Raw genomic sequence first — 16,468 nt, 5'->3', positions numbered from 1 at the left:
TCCGACCACTTTTCAAGGAAGCCCCCGATGCAGCAGCATCAGCAGGGTGCAGCGCTGTGTAGCGCTCACGATGCGGCGTCCCTGCAGCCGCATCTACCAGATGGGAGTGTTGAGAGCAGTACTTCTGCTGTTCGGATCCCGGACGGTGTCTCCGTGATGAGGGCGAACTCTATGAGTAGCCTCTTCAGCTTCAGCCCCTCCGGTGATTTTACGTGGTGGTCGGGGATGATTCCGGGCCTGCTGGCTTGCTGTGCCGTAGCCTCCATGATCATCATTGGTGTCTGCTCCAGCCAGCGCAGGGCACCAGCGGTGCTGGCGCTCATGAGCGCGCAGCAGTGTTCGTTTCTCTCGTCACTGCAGCCGCCGGTGGCCTACGAGGCGTGGATGAATACGTGCGCTTCTGCTCATGGAGGCTACGCCTACCCCTGCATGAGCCAGGTAGACTGCGTCGTGCTGGGTCCTCGGTGTGCCCTCCCTAACTTGCTGCCGCAGCTGCTCTGCGTCGATACCGGTGCACGGGCAGATCATCACCCTGTCTGCGCCTACCCCCCTCTATCACCCACCGATGCACCAGAACGTTCTGGATTTTGCACTGAGCCTGGGACGTCGTGCGCAATCTGCGTAGCTGAAAAGTGTCGTTCGACAACAACGTCGCATGGTCTGGTGGGGTGTCCACCGACCTCCGCGTGCAACGGCGACTCGTGGCTGTGCGACCCCCTCTGAGCACCACAGGCGTACTTGCCTCCCTGCACGGGATGCCATCGACAATGCCCAAAAGGAGCGAATGTGGAAACCTAAGAGGATTTTCAGTTGGCGATGCTGTTGCAGCCGCTGACTGCCTGGACGCACACGAGCGCGTGCGTGGCGGCAGAACCTCGCCGCCGCCCAACCCCTTTCTTCCTCCCTTTATTACCTCGCCCCAGCCCTCGCGTTGCACTGTGCGAGTCTCTCTCCACCATGCTACCCATATTCGTCTAGTTGACAGCTCGTCAGCACTGTTCTTGCTACCTCCCTAGCTGATCCCGTGTGCCGGCGTGTACTTGTGTCTGCAATCAACCTCTCCGCCATACCCCTCTTCTTCTCGCCACGCCTCTCCACCTTTTAACACCACATGGGGTGGGGTGGGGAGGGGGCAGAGACTAGATGCCAAGTGTTCCCGCAGTGCCACAAGATGAGAAAGGCATACCACTGTGTGCGTGTGCTGTAGCGTTGATGTCGCGTACGGTTCTGCCTGAAGTTAGCTCTTTGGGGATCTGCGACAGTCTTCTCTTGCACATCGCGCACAACGCCCTTTGCTGCCTTTTCTTTTTTCGTTTGGCTGGTGTTTCGCGTATACGTCTGTGTGTGTCCTCCCTGGTGATGACCGGCCGCCTCGTCGTGGTATCAGGGTTCAGCGCCCGCTCTTTGTGGGCCGGCCAAGAGCTTGCAGCCTGCCCCTTCGGTACAAAAGCGGCTTCTTGGTGTCGGCGGACAGGCCTGTGCCATCTCGTTTGGGTGAAGAGGCTTGCTATCACGACGAAGTTCGGACAAGCTAAGAATCGTGTCGATGATTCACCATATATGCGCATCCACCCATTCCCCCCACCCTGGGCCCCTCCAGAGCAACGACCTGTCAGCTCTTTGTGCGCTGGCACAGACTTATCCACGGGCGCCCTCCGCTCGACACACCGACCCCTGGCAGAGGCGTGCGGGTTCAGGGAAAGGCGGTGTGCCCTGTGCTGCTACAGACACATAGCAACGTCCCGCCTGTCGCAGCACATGTGGGCAAACCACCCAGAGACGCCCCTCCCTTCCGACAGCAGCGTCGCCCTGGAGCAGGCCTGAGTACCGGAATGTGCGAGCGCTGTATGCAGGCGCTGCCAACCGCGGCGGGCATGGTGTATCGCACCCAGCGAAGGCATGCAGAGTGAGAAGGGCACGACTGATCGACGAAAAAGGCGCGAGGGGATCTGCACCAGCCAGCCCCACAGCGCATGTGCGCGAAATGTGCGGCGCAGGTGCCGGAAGCGTGTCGAGGGCACCCCCGGACTGCGGCATGGAGTCATCGGGGGTGCAATGCGATGGGCCTCCTCACGGCATTACGGGATGCCGCGGGGTGAGGCGACTGGGAGGGCGCAGCATGGGGCATGCTGGCAGAGTGCGGGGTCTGGGAGGGCCCTGACCCGGGGCTGGCGGGCTTCCTCTCTGAGCTCATCGGGCATGCGCCCCGACAACCCCCTGTCGACGGCACGACGGACGCCACCGCTTCCGCCCTGGTGCAGGACGCTGGACGCTGCCCGCCCGGATCGGGGCATGCAGTTCAGCCAGGGTGCGTATGGAGCCAATCGCGCCGCACGCATGCGGAGAAGGGGCGAGGGGAGCGCGTGAGGCGCACGGCCCCGATTCGATGGCGGGACGGCTTGTCCTAGACGTCGAGGATGTAGCCGTGCTGCCGCTGGCGCGGGGTGAGCGGCGGCTGTGCATGCGTATGTTTGCTGACCTGCTGCGGGTGTGGAAGGGACGCGTTGAGAAAAGGGCAAAAAGAAACAAAAGTCTGTGCGTGGAGTTTGTGAGCTCTGCTGCCTCTCTCCCGCTCGCCTGCTCCGGCGTGGCGCCTCGCTTTGCTCGTGCCTCCTCATCTGCACCTCCCCAACACCCCTCTACCCCCCTCCGCCTCTCACTGTGGCACCACTGTATACCATGAGGGGAAGGAAATACGTACGCGCACATGTACGCACGCACGCAGTCACACAGTCACTCTTTTAGCCATATCTTCAAATTCCCCTACCGCGGAGAGTCCTGGCGCGCAACACGCATAGATCCGAAACTCATACGGGCGTAAACTGTTCGGCGCTTAATCACGCGTGCATAACGGCGATAGAGAGAGAGCCACAAGGCAAACATTCTGATCCGATGGCGGACGAGCGCGACGGTGGTATTGTGCAGGCCTTTCTGGCCCTTGGCGCCGACTCCATCCAATGCTTTCGCATGTTCTCCAGAGGCTCCAACCCGGGATGCTACGTGCTGGGCTGGTGGGCCACCTTTGTCGCGAACGAGTACATCAAGTCCACCGCCGTGCTGAAGAAGTGGTCTAGCGGCAGCTCCTCCTCCGGCACGGTGGACGCTGTAGTTGTGAATGACGCACTCTGCAAGGAGATCATCCGCGACTGCCTGCTGCGGCGAGGGGTGTCGGTGGAGTACTACGAGCGAGAAACGGCCGGCGGGTCGTACGTGTGCCGCCAGCGCGGCTCGCCGGGGAACATCACGGACTTTGAGGCATCGCTCTTCGAGTTTGAGGAGGCGGAGATTCAACTGCTGGCGAGCGGCTCCCTTGTGTTCGGTGCAAGGCAGGACACGGGGACAGCGATTGGTTTTGCGGCATTGAATAACACGCTGCGACAGTTGAGCTTTGCCGAGTACACGGATACGCTGCAGCTCACTAGCCTGGACGCGCTTGTCGCGCAGACCAACTTGAAGGAGCTTTTGTTGTGTGTGATGTCATCGGCTGCTTCCGCTGGCGCCGAAGCCACCTTCAACGACGATGACCGAATCACCGCGGTGCGCCGTATATGTGAGCGGTGCGGCGTGCAGCTGAGCGTGCGCACGCTGCGCGAGGTTCAGCAGCTGCAGAAGGCGGAAGCCGCTGCGAAAGGCCTCGAGGCACTGGCAGAGATTCTGCGAGTGCCAGAGGAGCGTCTGTCGCTAGAGCTCTGTCCGATCGCGCGGCAAGCCGTGGAGAACATCCTAGGCCGCATCGATGTGATGGACCCGTCGAATCAGCGCGCCTTCTACCTGCGCCGCACCGTGCCGTCCACGTACATGAAGCTGGACAGCGCGGCGATCGAGGCGCTGGACCTGGTGAGCAAGAAGCCGGAGCCGCGCGGCACCCTTCCGACGTCTGTGTTCTCATGGCTGAACCGCTGTCACACCGGCATGGGCGCGCGTGCGATGCGGCAGTGGCTGCTGCAGCCGCTCCGCTGCGCCGACGACATAAACCAGCGCCTCACCATGGTGGAACTCTTCGTGGAGAACCCCATTCTGCGCGACATGTTCACGGCCCAGGTGCTGAAGCGGTGCGGCGACATGGATCGACTTAACCGCAAACTGCAGCGTCGCAGCCTCGCCCTGAAGGACACGCAGGCGTTCCTGGAGTTTGTGAATGTCGTCCCTGCCGCTCTACAGGTACTGGGTACCTACACAGGTCCGCAGTCGAAGCTCTTGAAAGACGAGTACGTTGCCCCGTTGGAGGATATTAACGACCATATGGCGAATCTGAAGACGCTGATCGAGGCAACAGTGGACTTCAGTGACCGCAATGCGGTCCGCATGAACGCCACGTTCGACGACGAGCTTCAGGACCTGCATGAGCAGCTCACGAGCACTCAGCGGCAGATCGACAAGGAGTACGGCCGCGTCCTGAGCAAGTACGGGTGGAATGAGAAGCAGCTCAAGCACGAGTACCACGGCACGTATGGCTACGTCTTCCGCGTCTCTCGCAAGGAGGATCGCCAGCTGCGCAGCACAAAGGAGCTTATCACGGTAAGCACGTCCAAGGACGGCGTACGGTTTGTGTCAGAGAAGATGGCGGCCCTCAGCGAGCAGTATCGGCGCATTAGCGACGACTACGAGACACGGCAGATGGACCTCAAGCGCAAGCTTGTGGACACCATCGCCTCCTATCTGCCCGTGCTCGACGACGCCAAGGAGCTGATAGCGACCCTGGACGTCTACGTGGCCTGGGCTCTCGTGGTGAAGGATTGTCCGCGCCCCATGGTGCGGCCAGTTGTACGCGAGGCCCCTGGCACTGTGACATTGGTGAAGCAGGAGGGGACAGGCGCACGCAGCGCAGACGCGGCGCCGCTCCTCTCCTTCAAGGGGCTTCGTCATCCTTTGGTAGAGCTACGCCAGCCGGCCTACAAGGCCAACCCTCTCCACCTCACCACGCAAACCAACGGACTGCTCATTACCGGACCCAACATGGGTGGCAAGTCCACGTACATGCGCAGCGTCGGTGTCGCTGTGGTGCTGGCGCAAGCGGGCTGCTTTGTGCCGGCTGATGCGGCAGAGGTTCAGGTGCGCGACGCTGTCATGTGCCGAGTCGGCGCGACCGATCACCTGGCGCAGGGCGTCTCTACGTTTATGGTGGAGATGCTCGAGTCTGCGTCGATACTCACAGGTGCGACGCAGGACACCCTCGCCATCGTCGACGAGCTCGGCCGCGGTACGTCTACGTACGACGGCTTCGGGTTGGCGTGGGCGATTGCCCAGGACGTGGCGGTGCGTGTTCGCGCGACGCTGTTGTTCTCCACCCATTATCACGAGCTGACGCAGCTACCGCAGCAGTGTAGCGCTCTGCAGAACATGCACTTTGGCGCCGAGGTCGACGAGTCGGCCGGAACGCTGCGCTTCTCCTACACCCTCCAGCCAGGCCCGTGCGGACGCAGTTACGGCCTGTACGTCGCGTCGTTGGCGCACCTGCCAGAGTCCGTGATTGCGTGCGCCAAAGTGAAGGTGGCGGAGTGGGAGACGTTTGAAAAAGAGGGCGCCACGAAGAGCAGTGCTGGAGCGGCGCTCGAGGAGAAGGTGGTGCGGAAGGTTTCGGCGTACGCCAAGCGCATCCGTGAGCTGGAACAGCAGGGACCCGGCGACGATCACGACGCGGCAGTAAAGCGGCTAAAGCTAGAGATCCAGCAGGACGCAGATGTTCGCCCGTACTTGTGCGAGGTGGCGTAGTCGGCCACTGAAGGGCGCACTTCGATGGTGCGTGCTGTCGCCTCGTCTCCTCCTCCTCTCTCTCCTTCTCTACTCAATCGTGGGACTGCATGCGCTGTTCTGCGTAGAGGAAGGGCTGAGAGAGAGTGGAGGATGGGGGGGGGTGAGGGGTTCTCAGCGGTTTTGGACACACACACACACATACATACACGGGCGTACGCTGCCCTTACGCTCTCCTGCCAACGCGGAGGCGCATAGAGTATCGTGCATAGAGAGAGGGCTTACTCGTCCATCGGTGTGTATGAGGGCTACGAAGCCCCATTCCCTTTATCGATTTCTGTCGGAGGCGAGGCGGAAGAAGAGGTGCTACTTGTTCCTCTCCAGGCAACACACGCACACACATGCTTGGTGTCCTCCCCTACGCCCATCACGATCGCCGAGGTGACACAATCCCTTGCCACTGCCTTTTCTTCCTCAAACAGCAGGTGGCCCTTCGACGACTCGTGCGCGCCTCGTCGATCAACGCGTCGGGGTCAGACGCGTTCGTCGTTCTTTGCTCTCGTGCGTTGCATGTGTCTATGCTCTCGCTGTCCTTGTGTGTATCCCGTAAAGCTGGCGGTTTCGGTGCCGCACTTGTAGCGGCGAAGCAATTTCGAATGCAAGAATGGGATCTGTGGTGACGCGGTGCCCGTATTACGCACCGTCCCCTCCTGTGTGACGCGATAATGATCGCCGTGAGTCCCTCGCGAAACGATGGTCTTCCTGTCTCTCTCTCTCCCATGCGAGTGCTGCTGTCTTGCTGGCTCTTTCCACCGTAGTGGCAGTCGTGTGCAACGTTGGCCGAATGCGTATATGCGTCGGTGGTCGCGCGTTCATGCGGATGTGTGCTTACAGAGAAGGATCTGCAGCCTCGCCTCGCTTGCTCTCTATCGGCTCTGTGTCTCTCCCTCTCTCCGTCTACTTGCCCCACGTACATCCCTGCTTGGTTTGAGCGCCGCCACCTCTCCCCGTCTCCCTCACATCCCTGCCCGTGTCAAACCGGAAACTTCTCTTTGTGTGTGTGTGTGTGTGTGTACGCGCTCAGCGGTGCTATCCTCGTCGTTGGAAGGGAGGCACGCTGATGTGTCTCCTTTTCTGGCTTTTCCTGTGCTAACCTCTCACACACCAACACTGCCTTGCCACACGCACACATAGCATGAGCACGGTGAGAGAGCGAGCAAGCGACACACCCAGCGCCTCCGCCTCCGCCTCTCCTTCCCCCCTCCCTTTCCCGTCTACACGCACACCGCTTTTCCCTTGGATCATTGCTGTTTTGCGCCTTGTCAGTCGTTTGCTGCCATTCGAGTGTGCTCTCGCTCGTTAGCTGCCGTCGCTTCGTCCTCCACTGACGCTGGGCTGTTCCGCTACAGGACAGCCAGGTGCCATTGTGCGTCAGCTCGCCCCAGTGCGCCCGCTTTGACGCTCGCACCTTCCCTTCCATCGACGTCGACCATTTTCTTTTCTTCCGTTGCTTGTGCCCGTTCCTTTATCTTGTCTCCGAGTTCCTGCTTCTTCTCCACCTTCTCGCGGTGCCGGCTGTCCCTCCTCCCCATCCGCCCTCTCGCAGATTCTCTAGCCTGCACGGCGTGCTCTCTCTTGTCTTTCCATTCACGATGTTACAGTCGTTCGTGAACCGCATCGTTTTTGTTCCCCCACGGAACCCGAGCAGCCTGCAGCGGGTGCAGCTGCTGCAACGCAAGCGACACATGCACTTTACGAGCAAGAGCAGCGGCGAGAGAATTGCGTACTTCCACTTCGACTCTAAAGGCGATCTCGTGACGAAGGACAACCTCGAACAGGTCGTGAATTCCTCCATGGTCTTGCTCTTCCACCACGGCAACGCCGAGGACCTCGGCGGCGCCTTCAGCTACGCGCAGTCTATGGCCTGCGTCTTTAGAGTAGCGGTGGTGGTGTACGACTACTGCGGCTACGGTTTTTCCGGCTTTCCTGACGCTGCGACGCCGGCGGAGGTGACGGAGAAGAGCGTCTACAGCGACGCCGATCACATGTACGCCCACCTCCTCTCTCTCGGCTACCTCGCTCACCGCATTATTATTGTTGGCCGCTCCGTCGGAGGTGGTCCGGCCTGCTACCTCGCTGAGAAGCATCACGAGAAGGTGGGGGGCCTAGTGCTTATATCGACCTTTACCTCCTGCCTCCGCGTCGTCTCGTCTTGTTGTCTTCCGTACTTGTGCTGGTGCGTTGACTTGTTTCCTAACTACCGCCGCATCGAGCACATCATGGAGTGCCCAGTGTTGGTGATGCACGGGACCCGCGACAACGTCGTCCCGCACCATTGCTCGAGCGAGTTGCTCGATGACATCGTAGCACGCCGCACCAACGCGTTGAAACGACTCTTGAAGAGGCGTGAGGCGACGCGGGCAAAGCAGGCAAACCGCTCATGTACGCTCGGAGGTGCCTCAACAGGGCCAACAAACACTACGACGGCATCCGCGGCTATCAGCGTTGCTGACGAGCTGCTCGTCACCGCCCACCCACCCCTTGATGGAGAGCCAGTCAGTGTGTTCGATCTCTATCGCCGCGCCTATGATGGCCTGCCCGAGGCGGTGCGGCAGATGGCGGAGGAGCATCTCGACGTGACCGCTGCCAACGTCAGCATTGGGGCCTTTCACAAGTGGTTTGCGGGTTGCGGGCACAACGACATCGAGGCACGCGAGGGGCACACCTTCTCGGAAATGTTTGAGTATTTCGTGCACTTTGCGACCGCCTTCTCGGTGGAGCGGGAGGCGCTGCTGTCGGGCAAGCCGCTCACCGATGCAGCGAAGGCATCTGGTGACTCTTTTAACAGGGCTGACAGTGAGACCCGCGAGTAGACAGCAGTGCGTCTTCTCACACTCTCTGATGTCGGGTGTTGTCTCCGTGGCTCGCTCGCTTTACGTGACTCTGCCCCTTCTTTTTGCTCTTGGGTGACCACTGATCAAGAGTCATTGTTGCTATGCGGGAGGAGGCGATTGCCGTAGGAAACGTGTGTGTGGGGAAGAGAATCGCAACCCGCGGTGATGGACATTCGTCGAATACACGGGGACTCCCCCTCCCCATCTCTCCCGCTGCCGCCGCACTTTGCGAGAGGAAGGTGCAGGAAGGTTTTCTGCGTCTGCCCACTCTGCACGTGTCCGTGTAATGGCAGGGGTGGTGAATTACGTGGGAACGCCGCGATAGACTCCCCCCTGTGGTCGGCCTCTTCGGTGTGTGTGTGTGTGGTTTCTCAGCTTTATTTCTTGCCTTTTGGTGTAGGTTTCACTCCTTGGCTCGTGCTCTCGCTATTGGCGCTGTTTGGTGGGCACACACACACACCTCCGCGTCCACGGACCCGGGTGCACCGGTGCACCTGCTGGGATGTCACGCAGGCCTCCGTGTACTCTCCTCGTGCAACACTTACGCCAACGCTCTCAAACGAATGTGCGGAAGAGTGGGAACAGACACCCCCCTCTTCCCCAGCTGAGGGTGCGGCACACATGGCTGATGGAATACCGATGCTAACAGCTGCATGAGTGACAAGGAGCTCCGCGTGCGGCGCCGCGTCTTCCCCCGGGCTCGTTTCTCTGCATTCCGCTACCCTTTCTTTCCTTGCCCCTGCCTCCTCTCCTAACACCCCCACACCCCCACCCACCCACGGCCTGACACTTGGCAGGAGGTTGTGTACGAGACGAACAGCTCATCACTCGGAGCCTTTTCTGTGTGCGCATTGTGCCGTGAATGTTGCTTTCACTGCATAGCGGCATCGCATCAGCTCTTTGCCGTTTGCTCTTCCACCATGAGCGCCATTCGCGATGTGCCTGGATATGCTACAGTGAAGGACTACTACGACAGTGAATACGTTCCCCATGACTTGCTCACACGCTACCACGCCCTTCAGGTAGAGCTGCAGAGGCGCAGGGAGCAGCACTTTGTGACGCTCTCGCAGGCAAGCGGTTTGGCGGTACCTTACGACGACCTCGCAGTCACGTCGACCTTGCCTCAGCTGACAGCGAGCCCCCCGTCGAAGACGAGGTGCCCGAATCCATACCAACAGCAGATGTCGTCGCGGAACCAGCGCTCACCGCACAGGGTCATGCAGCGCGGCCGCAGCATGTTGGTCAAAAGCGGCTCTGGTGGGCAAACTGCGAGCCGTCTTGGCAGTGCCAACCGAAACGTTCCGCGTTCAAGCCCGGAGCTGGAGGAGATCTACGCCCTGCGGCAGCGAAGCCACGACGGTGTCCTCGGCGCTTGCACCCTTACGCACGACTCTGTCGCTCGCGGCTCATCGGCACGACGCACCGCCTTTCCCTCAGCATCCTCTTCTGTCGGTGCTGCGACTGCATCACCGCCACAGGCCGCGTTGCCGAGTAGTGCACCGCAGCGTCGTAGTCGATCGCAAAAGCAGCGGTGCCGATCACTCGCAAAGGCCTGCAGTGAGGGGACCACCCCAAGCGACCCCTACGAGGCAGCGGCCGAGGCTCGCCGCCAGGAGCGATTCCTGAGTGAAAGCAAGCGCCTCGGCAAGCCATTTGTGCCCTCAGGGAGCGGCGGGCTGGACGTGCCTACTCGCTTCATGCTGGGCGACTGCGTGAAGATGCTTTATCGCTCCATCGCTCCCGACTGGCGGGTGGCGGCGCCGGTGGTGGTCTCCACCGCGGAGGACCTCGTCGCAGTGTACTTTTCCCTCGAGAAACTCTCGAAGAAGCAGGTGACGGAGCTACTGCAGTACATGAACGCTTGCCTCAAGAACAACGACGCTGTTCGCGAGTTCAGCCTCTCCAAGGTGGAGGAAGGCTGGGACGTGCTGACCGACGACGGGTACGTCCTGTACACGTTTCGCCCTCCGTGGGTGAAGAAGCGTGTTTTTTTGCCAGACACGGTCAACCCGCCACACGTGCACGAGTGAAACTGAGGATAGCTGTAGGGGTGGGGGGCCGGTGAGGTGGAGGCGGAGGTGAAAGGGGCGGAGGAGGGCAAGAGACGAGCAGCACTGAAGCCGACGTGTGTGCCAAGATGTCAAGTCCGAGTGTGCTCTTCTTTCTCTTGTCGAACGGGTGTGCAGCGCGGCCAGCAAGAATCCCCCTCCCCTTCCCCCTCCTCCGTCTCTGCCTCTTTCTAGACTGCTGCCGGTATTTCGCCGCAGACGGCCCACTCGATTTTCTTGCCGTTTCGTTTTCCTGTTTTCTTGGTTGCGTTTACCACTTACAACATGTGGAAGTGCGCGCTGCGTCAGGTAGACGTGCAGACATCATCATCGATATCCCACCCACGCTCGAAGTGGCTGCGCACGTGTGTGTGTGTGTGGATGTGTGGGCGCGAATTCGCAGAGTTTCACACGCTTTCCCGTTTGCATTTATGACGTTACTGCTTGTGAGCGTGTCCCTCATGGTGTGTGTGTGGGGATTGGGGGGGGCACACCTCTCGCTGCGTGGCAGCTCAGGGCCCAGTGCACGCACACCGACTCTCTCCCTGGATGGAAGCGACGCAACCCCCCAGCTATCCCTGCCAACTGCCGCGCCACCCCTGGTGGTGACAGGGCCAGGTGCCTGCGACGTGGGGAGGGGTGGGAGCGATGTGTCGCTGCTGGTGTCGGATGGCAGGCCGTGGACGACGTTGCGTCTGAGCGACCTGCGAGGCCACCGTGGTGGTGCTGAGGGCTTGAGGCGGAGGCGGTGCTGAGATGACTGTGTGGACGCATTGCTGTACCGCGTGTGCGCCGCTGCTTCGCTGGGCGGGATGGGGCCTGTGACGTGCTGGGGCGGTGTGGAGCTGGGACTCGTGTTGGATGGCAGAGAGCGAGCACACGCTGGGGAAGAAAAAGAAAGTTTTCGTGTGCGACCGCCAGGGGAAACCGCTTCTCCCCCTCGCCCGGGATGCTGCTCTCAGAAGCGGAGTGGAACAACGGAGTGACGGCAGCATGTCACTCGGATGTTTCCTCGCAGCACTTGGCTGCCGTCGAACCTCCCATCTTCCCCCCACCCCCGCGCGCTGATGCGGCTTTCTCTCTTTCACTTCCCTTTCGCTCCGTATCTGCTTCCCCTTGCCCATCGCCGTCTTCCCCGTGGGCAGTCACGCTGCCTGGTGACTTCACTCCTGTGCACGCAGCGAGGCAGTTGGCGCATGTAGGCTCAGCTGCTCACGCACTTGTATGTCCTCCCGCACGCTGAGCAGCGAAATCCAACGCTTTCCACGGTGACGCGCGCGTGCAGCCTCTGCCAATGAATCCGAGCGCCACTGCGTATGTGCCGTCAGCGGTGATTGCCAGCGCGCTCGCACGGCGAAAGCCTGCACCGTCTGTAACCCCACCTCTGTCCTCTCAGAGTCCAGAAGGGAGCCGCTGTCAAGCCACTCCAGTGACCGCGGCCCCGATGACCGCAGCAGAGCGGCTGCGCCGCTCAAAGGACAACGCAGTCCACCATCCGAAGCAGTCTGCCGCCACCTCCTCAACCATCTCCCCGGCGCACGCCCTATCCTCATCAAATTCTCCTCCGACGGCGAACGCGGTGGAGCCGGTAGAGATATCACCGTCGCCACCCCACCAAGGAGCCCCCATTCTCCGCTACTCGAAGCAGCAGCTCTTGTCCTTACGCCCTGCGGCCATCGAGCAAGTCATGAGAGGCCGCATCGTGGATCATCCACCGTTCCTGAAGATTCCGGAGAGCTTTGTGCCGCTGCTTGGGCTGCCATTCGCGATGGAATACGTTAACGTGGACGCTGCGATGCGGCTTGTCGAGCATCGATCGTATGCAAGCCGACCTGCCTCATCGCCGCCCACCAGCGTCGCTCGCACCGAGGACCTCGACGACGAGGCGCAGGCGCGCCTGTACACCTGCCCTATCTGCGCTCAGGGTGGGCCCCATTCCTGCACTGCGATTCAGCACATCCTTCAGCGAACAAGTCGGTACTTTATGTCGACCAAGCTGGGAGCGGCTCTCATGCAGCCGACGCTGGTTGTGGAGTCACTGCTGCGGCTGGCGCTGGTGTTTGATGCCAAACAAAGCTCCTTGCGCTTGCGCATGCTGGCGGAGCAGAGCCCTCGTGTGGTGCATCTCGTCGAGGAGTACCTGTGTGGCGAGGGGTACCACCTCCCGCTGCCGCCCGTCACGGCGCACGAGGACTGGGCGGCGCTCAACGCCATGCTGAAGTTCGACGCCATTCGAGACAACAAAACCCGCGTCATCACGGACCTGTCGAAGCACTGGAAAAAGCGTCGCACACAGTTTGAGCAGTTCGTATACTTTTTTGCCTTCCGCGACGCGCGGCCGGTGAGGCCGGCCAAGAACATCATCACACAGTCTGCGAAACCTGGTATGGTGGCCATGCTGACGGGGGATGTCCCGGCCATGGTTCTGCTTCACCGCCTAGGCTTTTTTATTCCGCCAGACTACTACTGGAAAGTCTTCCCTTTCCTGCGTCAGGCGCTTGGTGAGGGCACCCTGGCGTATGACATTGTAAGGCATCTCGGTCTCTACCTTTCCTCATCTCAGCCAGCGGACATGTACAACCCGGTTGAGGTACCTTTACAAGCGTAGCTGCACCGATGTGCGTGGCCGAGCTGGAGGCTGGGTATCCATGTTGGGCGTAGTGCGCTTCGGCGCCCAGCAGGGAAGGCGGAGATGCAGGCGGTGCCATGGCACGCCCCGAGCGGCTGCCCCCCCCCCTTTGGGGGGATTTCTCTCGTCTTCGTCTAGTGATGTGTCTTATACAAGAGCTCCTGAAGGTACGCGGAAGTCTCTCTACGCGTACGTACATATACGCACACATATATATGTGTGTCTGCGGAGACATCAAGTGAGGTCTGGGAAAGGTGCTGGCCTTTGATTCTCCACCACCGCCAACACCTCGCACTGCTCCCCCCCCGAGTACGGGCACACACGAATGCGTGCACTCAACACCGTGCGAGAAACGAAAAAGAAAAGGCAGGGAAGCAAAGCGTTCCTGCACACACGCCCTCGCCGTTGGACACCCCACGAACGTCTTGGGAGTGTGTCTGTGAATGCCCAACATCCACAACTCGTTGGACTCATCTCACCGGCGTTGGCCAGGCGGGCAACATGTGCACGTGGACCCGCATGTGTGCATGCTTGCAGTGACGGCGAGTAGGGGGATTGTTGCCCCGGCACATGCTCCTCTGCTGTCGCTCCCTCACTTTGACGAAGAACACCCTTGTTTACCATTTTTACATCTCGTCCTCCGCATCGTCCACAACGGTGAATCGCTTCCTGATTGTCTGCGTCGCCTCCCCCCTCCCTCCCTCCCTCCCTTTTCTCCCTTCCTCTCCGCTGCTGACAGCTGCACGAAGTAGAAACAAGGCGACCATTATCAAGTCACCACTCATAATCGGCGTACGCGAGACTAGCGGCAAAGACGCACACAAACAACGCGGCAGATACTCCTACACACAGCCGCAAGACCCCAACGCTGTTCTCCGCCTCGTCGGTGCTCCAGAGATTTGCTCAAAGCTCTTCAGATTTTTTTCGGTGTCAGTCTTTCATCCTCACCATCACTTGTCAACTCCACCTCGGACAGTCTCTCGTCTTTGTTGTTGGTGCTCCTCGTGCCGCCGACTGTGCGTGTGGTGGAGCAAGTGCGCGCACCCCGTCCTCCCTCTTTCACTTGCCCTTTCTTCTTTCGCGCTGTCGCCAGTGTACGTGGTTTGCGTGTGTCGCTCGACGCACTTGGACCCGCATCCGACTGGTACCCGCTCATCATCTCACCTTGGGGTTCGCAGAGTGGAGCGGAGGAAGGTGCGTGGGAGGCAAGCACGCGCACCAAAGGACCAGACGAAACCGCCCTATCATCGAGCACGTAGACATTCCCGCTTGCACCCCCCTCCCACACGCACATACCGCTGTACATATATATATATATATATGTGTTTACACTCTGCCGTTGCTTAGAACGCGAACGTGTTTTCTCTCTCTTCCTCATCCTCACCACATTTGTGTTTGCTTCTCGTTGACTTTACTAGATCACCCTGGCTTTTTCTTCGTAATTCCTCCGCGCCACCCCCCTCGGCCGCCTCTCCCCATCCCGTTGCATCGCTGCTCTCCAACACCCGCCGTACAGTTGAGCACACACGCACACCCCCTCGTGCTCCCTTAGAGTTACCCGTGTGGGTGTCCGTGGGCAGATCTGCGCTGAAGACTTCCGTTCCTTTCTTCGTGCTCGTCTTGTGTCTGACTGCCGCTCGCCTCCCTCTGTTGGTCTTTTCTTTCCACTTTTGTAGACGACGTACTCTTAACCACTCGCCAGTGCCGCGGCCGTCGCGAGACAGAGCGCAGAAGAGAGCGTCACCGCCACTGCTGCGACCGCGTCTGGTCTTTGTTCGCTCGCGCTATCGGGCACCTTCCCTTCCCCTTCCGTGGTCGGCGCAGCTCCCCAGTGCACTGAGAGAGGATTACTGCCTTTGCCGTCTATACTGGCACGTAGAAGGATTTTGGACGGACGTAGACACCCAACACTCGTGCAGAAGAAAGCGCGTTGACCATGCAGCAGTGGACGCTTGATCGCAACTCCGAGTCACCCGAAAGCAGCGGTCGACCGTCCGCGCTTTCGCGGGAGGCAAGGCTGTTCAAGACGGAGGGGCGATCGACTCGCCGCAGCACCCGTACCGAACATCGCCGCGCGTCGCGAGAGGCCTTTCCTGCAGAGCCGCTCTCGACACCGTACCGCAGTGACAAGGGGGACGACGAGGATGAGGAGGGCCGCCGTAGCGCACCACAGCGGCTCTCGCGTCACATCCCCCAGCGGGTGGGTATTGACATGACGGTTTCGTCGTTCAACCTCATGTCGTCCACGGCATGCGGGACTCAGACATCAACGGGCTCACCGCTCCGTATGGGCTGCTGCGGCGGCCGAGACTATGGTCGCAACCCTTATGGCACTGCAGCTCCCGCCGGTCGTCACGCAACTCCAGGAACCGCTCCTGCAGCTTCCGCCACCGCTACCAATGCGAACGGGTATGCCGCAACGGCGGCCCCCACACCTCCCTCTAGCGTCCTCACCAGCTTCTCCGAGTCCATGGTGTCGGACGACTCCTCTTACATGACGTCGCTCTACAACGATGTGCTGGCGGACCATCTCATCGGCCATCGCGGTGGCGTGATGACAGCCACGAACGGCGGCCCCGCAGACGGTTCTGGCACAACCGCATACGCTCGGACCCTTCCGACGCCAGGGTCGAACCTGAGTGTTTGTGAGTCGAGCGCCGCCATGTCAGACGAAAGAGGCGTCACCAGCCTCAGCAACGAGGAGTGTGGATGTGGTTGGCGGGCTAATACGGACGGTCCAGTCAGCTCTGCGCGCAGAGGACTTGGCGGCGAGGTGCTGCGGTTTGCAGACATCACCTCCACTGAGGTGACTCTGCGATCGTTGGGTGTGGCCAGTCCGACAGAGGCCTCGCTTCGTCTCGCCACCCTCTCCGCCAATGGCACCACAAGAGGGGTAGGGAGCACGGTCATCGCTACATCCGTCGGGGCGGGTCTCTCCTCGGCGTTGCCACGCGTGCGCTCTCGCACGATCTACACATCCGGCAGCGGCAGTCGGGGCGTCTGTGGAACCCGCGTCTTCAACACCACCCCCGAGCGTGTTCTGGATGCGCCGCAGTTTCCATCCAAGGCGACGCAGTTGCTGGACTGGGGCGCCAACAACTGCATCGCGATCGGGATGGGCAAGTGCCTGTACTCGTGGAGCGGTGATAGCGGCGAAGCCGAAAAGGTGGTGGAGCTCGACGGCGCCATGCGCATCCGCTGCGTTC

At 60.7% G+C, this 16,468-nt stretch overlaps 5 protein-coding genes across 5 annotated transcripts in view; all 5 read left to right on the top strand.

Annotated features, from left to right (window-relative positions):
- Positions 1-2,892: 2,892 nt before the first annotated feature.
- LMXM_32_0410 (MSH2) lies at positions 2,893-5,712 on the top strand (the record flags this gene model as incomplete). The annotated part of the gene is made up of 1 exon (XM_003878237.1): positions 2,893-5,712. The coding sequence occupies one exon, from the start codon at positions 2,893-2,895 to the stop codon at positions 5,710-5,712; it is 2,820 nt and encodes a 939-aa protein (XP_003878286.1).
- Positions 5,713-7,343: 1,631 nt separating this feature from the next.
- On the top strand, positions 7,344-8,564 carry LMXM_32_0400 (putative serine peptidase; the record flags this gene model as incomplete). Its single annotated transcript, XM_003878236.1, has 1 exon — positions 7,344-8,564. The coding sequence occupies one exon, from the start codon at positions 7,344-7,346 to the stop codon at positions 8,562-8,564; it is 1,221 nt and encodes a 406-aa protein (XP_003878285.1).
- Positions 8,565-9,505: 941 nt separating this feature from the next.
- On the top strand, positions 9,506-10,615 carry LMXM_32_0390 (conserved hypothetical protein; the record flags this gene model as incomplete). The annotated part of the gene is made up of 1 exon (XM_003878235.1): positions 9,506-10,615. One exon carries the CDS (start codon positions 9,506-9,508, stop codon positions 10,613-10,615), a length of 1,110 nt encoding a protein of 369 aa, XP_003878284.1.
- A 1,312-nt stretch (positions 10,616-11,927) lies between these two features.
- Positions 11,928-13,241, top strand: LMXM_32_0380 (conserved hypothetical protein; the record flags this gene model as incomplete). Its single annotated transcript, XM_003878234.1, has 1 exon — positions 11,928-13,241. One exon carries the CDS (start codon positions 11,928-11,930, stop codon positions 13,239-13,241), a length of 1,314 nt encoding a protein of 437 aa, XP_003878283.1.
- A 1,957-nt stretch (positions 13,242-15,198) lies between these two features.
- Positions 15,199-16,468, top strand: part of LMXM_32_0370 (conserved hypothetical protein) — a gene marked incomplete at both ends in the record, with an annotated part of 2,184 nt that continues 914 nt past the window's right edge. Inside the window, one exon of the mRNA XM_003878233.1 lies at positions 15,199-16,468. This exon is cut by the window's right edge and continues 914 nt beyond it. Within this exon, the coding sequence (XP_003878282.1) occupies positions 15,199-16,468 (1,270 nt within the window).

Source organism: Leishmania mexicana, chromosome 32 (assembly GCF_000234665.1).
Source record: "Leishmania mexicana MHOM/GT/2001/U1103 complete genome, chromosome 32".
Lineage (NCBI taxonomy): Eukaryota > Euglenozoa > Kinetoplastea > Trypanosomatida > Trypanosomatidae > Leishmania > Leishmania mexicana.
Note: the sequence above shows the minus strand (reverse complement) of the source record. Positions and strands in the feature narration are given on the sequence as shown.